Source organism: Austrofundulus limnaeus, unplaced genomic scaffold (genome assembly GCF_001266775.1).
Source record: "Austrofundulus limnaeus strain Quisiro unplaced genomic scaffold, Austrofundulus_limnaeus-1.0 Scaffold1533, whole genome shotgun sequence".
NCBI lineage: Eukaryota > Metazoa > Chordata > Actinopteri > Cyprinodontiformes > Rivulidae > Austrofundulus > Austrofundulus limnaeus.
Window position 1 is genome coordinate 4,029 of NW_013953935.1, and position 6,761 is coordinate 10,789.

The following is a 6,761-nucleotide window of genomic DNA, read 5'->3' on the forward strand; positions in this document are numbered from 1 at the left end:
TGGAAATCACAGGGACCTACATACCTCAGTCTTATTTTTATATACAGTATATATTTTACAGACCTGGGAAATTTTTCTATGTACCCTCTGTACATAGAAAAATTGGGGTAATATGCTCACGTACCCAATAGGTAAACGTACCCCTAGTTGGGAATCACTGGTCTAAGTGAATGTTTTTGTCATGCATTGAAGTCATTTAGATCTGTAATTTAGCATCATCTGTTTGCAATTCGATCGCGAAGAACAGATTTTAGCACCTGGTATGAACAATGTTTAAGGGGATAAAAAGCTCATCGTTATTTCTGAACTTTAGTTTTTCAGAAAAGCTTTTGGGTCTCAGAGCAACATTTAAGCATAACATTTTTTTCATGACATTTGGTGAACTTTAGAAGAACTTGGGAAAATAGGGAAAAATGGATATTTAAAGGTGGAGAACAAGTGACCAGAATAAGCATACTTAACTTAAAACATGATGCTATGTTTTAAAAATGCTGAGTATGATTAAAGAAAAAGAAATGTTTTATATATTATTGGGAGATGAACAATGGCAATAACAGTTATTATTTTATTATTTTTTTAAACAGTTAAATATTTTTTCTTTACTGGTGGAGGACAAAATCTGATGGGTTTTTTTTTTTGTTATTTTGTTTTATTTTTTCCTTTAAACTGTTAGTAAAATCCGTTAAGTTTTTGAAACATGAATTTGTATAACTGACATCTCATTTTGCACCTGATGACATCCCAGTCTGACAGACCAGGCTGTTCAGTTTTTACAACTGAATAGGTCAGTTACCCAGGAGTCTTATATTTTTGGATATGACATCATTCATAATTCATCCATCAACATCACCTCTCATTTCCTGTCTGTCTAAGGCACATTCCTCATACATTCTCCTTCCATCACCATGTTTTCCTGCAGTCTCTGCTTCTCCATCCTCCTGCTTTTTTCACCAGCTGTGTTACTTCAAGTTTCACTTGACATCATTCAGAGCTCTGCCTGGTCCATTTATTTTCTGTGGACAAACGTCATTTGGTAGATGGTAGTTTGAAATATTTCATGCCTTTGTCTTCTCATTTACTGACTGACACTACTCATAAAGACATTATGTAATCAGTTTCTGTTTGACGTCCTGTCTATTGAAGTTTTACAGTCACAGAAACAAACAAAGTTCAGCCAACAGACTGGCTGTAAGGCCTTTGACTCTAACAAATTATGCTGCAGTCTGATTTTACATTTTAATTAAACAAAATTACACTGAAAATTACTGATCTGTTTGATTTCCAGATAGCAGAATGGGAGGAGAAGCAGCTTGAGGAGCAAGTCGACTTCAGCTCCTGCAAGATAGACCCCGCCCCATTCCAGCTTATGGAGCGCACATCACTGCACAAGGTTTGATTGGACATACAGCTGCTGCTAACCACTCTGTCTCTCTGACTGCAACACAGACTTTGAAAATAAGGTTATAATTAGTTTAATTAACCTTATTTTCAAAGTCTGTGTTGTTTTGGGTTTTCACATCTCCACCCAAAGTTGGGACCAAACATACAGCAAATGGAACATATGGAAATTCATTCCAATGTTTATTCAATTTAAATTCAATTTTCAAGTTTGGCGATATTGGCAAAAAAAGATTAATTGTGGCATTTAGCCGATAATGTGATGATTAATACATGGCAATCACATTTGCATGTTTTTGACTCTATATCAGTTATCCTGTGTTCTAAAATTGTACATAAAAATCGTCAAACTAGCAGATAACAAGTTCAAATATTAAGCTGTGTTTTGAAAGCCACCTTTTCCACCATAAGGGTGGAAACACAATAAAAGACTGTGGTTATCCCCTTCCTGAGTTTTCTGTAACCAATGCTGTGGCTTTGCTCTAGATCTTGTGTAATCTCGTTTGACATTGGTGTTACAGGTGATTAAATCAGTTCACAGTTGTTGGATGAATTGATTAAGACACTTGACACAAGGATTGACGAACAAGCAACAGTCTGGTTGAACTCTGTTTTACTTGCATCAAGGAGTTCATATACAGACAAGGTATAATCAACATCAGCATCATGAACTGACTCTCTGTAAAACAGTCAAGCTTTTTAAAGGCTTTTCTACAAAGTAACTGAGTATGTCCACGTGCAACCTCCTGTTCTAGTGAGGCATTACTTGCACATCCTCTATCTGGGCCCATCTGTCTAATTAGCGGTTGTAAAAGTAACTCAACTCTACAAACTGAGTAAAATCTTAGGAAGCTAAAATTTCACAGCTGTGTTTTCTCTTACATTTCCCAAGCCCAAGTCATGCAAAAGTTAAAGTAAGTGTAAAGTTGAAAATATTAATCACTGACAGTTTTATTGATGAATTGTGCACAATATGATTTTCCCCAACCCTAAACTACACTGGTCACAGGAATCCAAGCATCACATTGTTGTTCAGGTTTTATGTTCCACTTCAACCAACAAACATCATGAAAACAGCAAAAAGAACATGCCAATCTTAGTTTCAAGCCAGCAGCGGTCTTTCTAAAAGGGGAAGCTCAATTTCGGCCTACATCATAAAATGTGTCAGTTTATTTCTACGTAAATTCTACCCTCTGTTCCTTTCCAAGAAAATGATCTGTGACCCTGTCACAAATCATTTTACTGCACTTCCAGTCAGCCAGTCATACCAGGACAGCTGAAAAGACTCGTTACTTTCCCCACCTTTTGCACCAAATTAATCTGAGGAGTTGATCAGCCCTGCTGTTTAACTCTAAATTTTTCTTCATAAGGAAGACTATATCAAATGGCTTCACCAAAATCTGGTCCACAACATTCAAACTGTCTGCCATTATGTGCAGCTTGCTCGCTAGCTGGGACTGGCGTGAGACTAGAGTCTGCCTGTGAGTGCTTTGCTGGACAGAAACTATGATAGAAGTCAGAAAGAGTGATAGAAGTCAGTCAACAAACACAAGCAGATACAAAAAACCCACCAGAAATAGAAGCTCGATTTGTCACTAATCATTTTTAAGAAAGAAAATGCCACTTAGAAGATTAGGAAAGTCTCCGATTCAACTCAGAACAGAATGAAACTAAAAAATGCTCCAATGGACGTCAAAAGATCGCTAATTTGCTCATTTCGCTGTCAATCAAAAAGGGATTCAGCTTCCGACAGATCATCCAATCATCATGCAGGAGTTGAGTGTCTGGTCCAGCCGAGGCCAGCCCACATCCCCATAGACCCCAGAGATGCTGAGCCTCCGAAGGGCGGGACAAAGCCCAGCATTTATCTAATGAGTCGTCTCGTTTCGTCTCATTTCGTCTTGTTTCGCTGCACTCTTTCTTCGCAATTGAACTCTGTGGATGCTCAGCGTCACTGTTTAAAGCACTGTGAAGCTGCAGTAAGTTGAGTGCGTTGTAGCGCATATTTAGCCAATGACATGTACACACAACAGTATACACACTCACCGGCCACTTTATTAGGTACACCACACTAGTAAGGGTTGGACCCCCTTTTGCCTTCAGAACTGCCTCAATTCTTTGTGGCATAGATTCAACAAGGTGCTGGAAGCATTCCTCAGAGATTTTGGTCCATATTGACATGATGGCATCACACAGTTGCCGCAGATTTGTCGGCTGCACATCCATGATGCGAATCTCCCGTTCCACCACATCCCAAAGATGCTCTATTGGATTGAGATCTGGTGACTGTGGAGGCCATTTGAGTACAGTGAACTCATTGTCATGTTCAAGAAACCAGTCTGAGATGATTCCAGCTGGAATCATCTCAGACTTCATCTCCACATGGCGCATTATCCTGCTGAAAGTAGCCATCAGATGTTGGGTACATTGTGGTCATAAAGGGATGGACATGGTCAGCAACAATACTCAGGTAGGCTGTGGCGTTGCAACGATGCTCAATTGGTACCAAGGGGCCCAAAGAGTGCCAAGAAAAGATTCCCCACACCATGACACCACCACCACCAGCCTGAACCYTTGATACAAGGCAGGATGGATCCATGCTTTCATGTTGTTGACGCCAAATTCTTACCCTACCATCCGAATGTCGCAGCAGAAATCGAGACTCATCAGACCAGGCAACGTCTTTCCAATCTTCTCTTGTCCAATTTCGATGAGCTTGTGCAAATTGTAGCCTCAGTTTCCTGTTCTTAGCTGAAAGGAGTGGCACCCGGTGTGGTCTTCTGCTGCTGAAGCCCATCTGCCTCAAAGTTCGACGTACTGTGCGTTCAGAGATGTTCTTCTGCCTACCTTGGTTGTAACGGGTGGTTATTTGAGTCACTGTTGCCTTTCTATCAGCTCGAACCAGTCTGCCCATTCTCCTCTGACCTCTGGCATCAACAAGGCATTTCCGCCCACAGGACTGCCGCTCACTGGATGTTTTTTCTTTTTCGGACCATTCTCTGTAAACCCTAGAGATGGTGGTGCGTGAAAATCCCAGTAAATCAGCAGTTTCTGAAATACTCAGACCAGCCCTTCTGGCACCAACAACCATGCCACGTTCAAAGGCACTCAAATCACCTTTCTTCCCCATACTGATGCTCGGTTTGAACTGCAGGAGATTGTCTTGACCATGTCTACATGCCTAAATGCACTGAGTTGCCACCATGTGATTGGCTGATTAGAAATTAAGTGTTAACGAGCAGTTGGACAGGTGTACCTAATAAAGTGGCCGGTGAGTGTATTTGATCACTTATTTTATTTTTTACATTTTAGGGGAAGCTGAGCTTCCCTTGAAGTCTTAGAGCAATCACCTCTGTTTCAAGCATAAATTTATTGATTATCAAGACACTTGACACAAGGTTTGACGAACAATGAGGATTTGTGGTGGTATTTTTTACTGTCCAACGACAGAGAAAACAATTGGTGCTCAGGTGCATTTATTTCTAGGCCCTTACATCACATGGGGTGCTGTTTTATGGCTGCTGTACAGCTTTTAGTAAACTCATCTAACATGATGTAAAACCATAGACTGTATTTATTAGGATCTGAAAGTGCCAAGCTATTTTAATACCGAAAAATACCTTGATTGGTACTCAAACCAATACTCAATACTTGCAATCAGCTCATGACATCCTCGTCTTAAACGCATAATGTTCTGACAAACTTCATTAAAGACTTTCTTCTTTTTTTCCAACCATCAATGTTTACATGCGTAAAATTCTTTGATCGGATTGAAATGTATTCAGATTAAATAATCGAAATGTATCGTATATATGGACACAATCCGATAATGACGAGTGTTTACATGTACCAGGCTTTTATTCAGAATAGAAGCACTGGCATGCACAGTTGCTAACTTTCCCTTAAAAACACACACACACAAAAGATCTACTTTCATGATGAACATAAACAAACAGCTTCTGAGCTCAGATTGGCCCTGCGACAGGTTTTCATAATGGTGGAGACATTACCGCAATCCCTGGTTCAGTTGCAGGGGACGCGCGGTGGACTTTTTATTCATTTTTTTATTTTTTATCATTATTTTTTGTGAAGCGGCATGTGTCTTCCTTCTTTATTGAATGAGAAAATGGGAGAAAAAGTTCTGTGCTGCTGGAAACTACAGCACTGCTGCTCCTCTCTCCACAAAAGAGCAGAAACCGGTGGATGAAAGTCAGCAGACGTGCAGTCAGGTCAGTTTTCCACAATCAGAATAAAATGATCGGATTACGTGTTTACGTGCAAGTCGTTTGGATTATCAATCGGCATAAATCACCTCTCTCATTCCGATTACAAATTCATTCGGATCGAGCTGAATAGGGTCAGAATAATCCGAATAGGGCGCTTACATGATGTAATTTTATTCCGAATGGCCGTTTAAATCTGATTACTTATGTCCAAGTAAACGCCAGGTTCACATGGCAAGATAAATGTGCCAATTTTTGTCCTTATTTTTCCCTTCCAACAATGTTGAGGATGCTTCGATTATCGTGATGGTTCTAAAGATAATTTTAGGAGATATTACTGCCTCCTTTAATGTGTTAATAGTGATCTAGTTGCCTTGGAAGGCCGTTGGGACCACTCCAACCTCAAATCTGGGATATTCAATATGTTGGATTGAAATGTCCCAATACTCCAGTGTGTGTGGTGTTTAGAGATGGGATATTTGTCTCTTTGAAGGGATCCAGAGCTTGAGGAGACATTTGTTTCATAGAGCTGTTCAAAAGAGCTGTTTGATTTTGACACGGCGTGGATGGAACCATGTGTTTTGTCAAGCACAAATCCCCCACCCACTTTCCCCCTGAGTTGCTATACTCCACCACTCTACCTGTTTTCTGTGGAAAAAGCAAAGCAGGCACTATTATCTCTCTGATTAACCATTAGCTCTCTGATTAAGGATGAAAAAAGTAAAGGTTATATGAATTATATTATATGAACAATAAAAAATAGAAACACAAACGGCTCTTTACTGCCTGTGACTTGATTGTTTGTGAATGTCACATCTCTAGTGGTGGCATTAAGGACCTAACGAGTATGCAAGCCTGTTGAATTTATGTGATGTAATGCAAACTCAGAGGGGAACCCAAAGAATTTATAGTTTTATTATTTAGAGGAGTGACTAACATAAGTTCTTTATGGTGTCGCATGTCCATCACAGGGCTTGGGGACATTCCATTGACTTCAATTACATTTCTACAGCCTAACCCTGACCACAAACCCTAAGGCTAACCTCACAGGTAGGCTGACCCTAAAACTAACCTAAACTCAATTCACACCTTGGTCCTAAACCAAATCCCCAACCCACCAATGGTATTTAAACCAAATGG

The 6,761-nt window shown here is 40.0% G+C and overlaps 1 protein-coding gene across 1 annotated transcript in view; it reads left to right on the forward strand.

The window, feature by feature from the left end:
- Nucleotides 1-1,285: 1,285 nt before the first annotated feature.
- LOC106535691 (chloride channel protein 2) overlaps nucleotides 1,286-6,761 on the forward strand; it is a gene marked incomplete at its 5' end in the record, with an annotated part of 7,635 nt that continues 2,159 nt past the window's right edge. Inside the window, one exon of the mRNA XM_014032761.1 lies at nucleotides 1,286-1,390. Coding sequence (XP_013888215.1) covers nucleotides 1,286-1,390 — 105 coding nt within the window. The remainder of the gene's footprint in view (nucleotides 1,391-6,761) is intronic.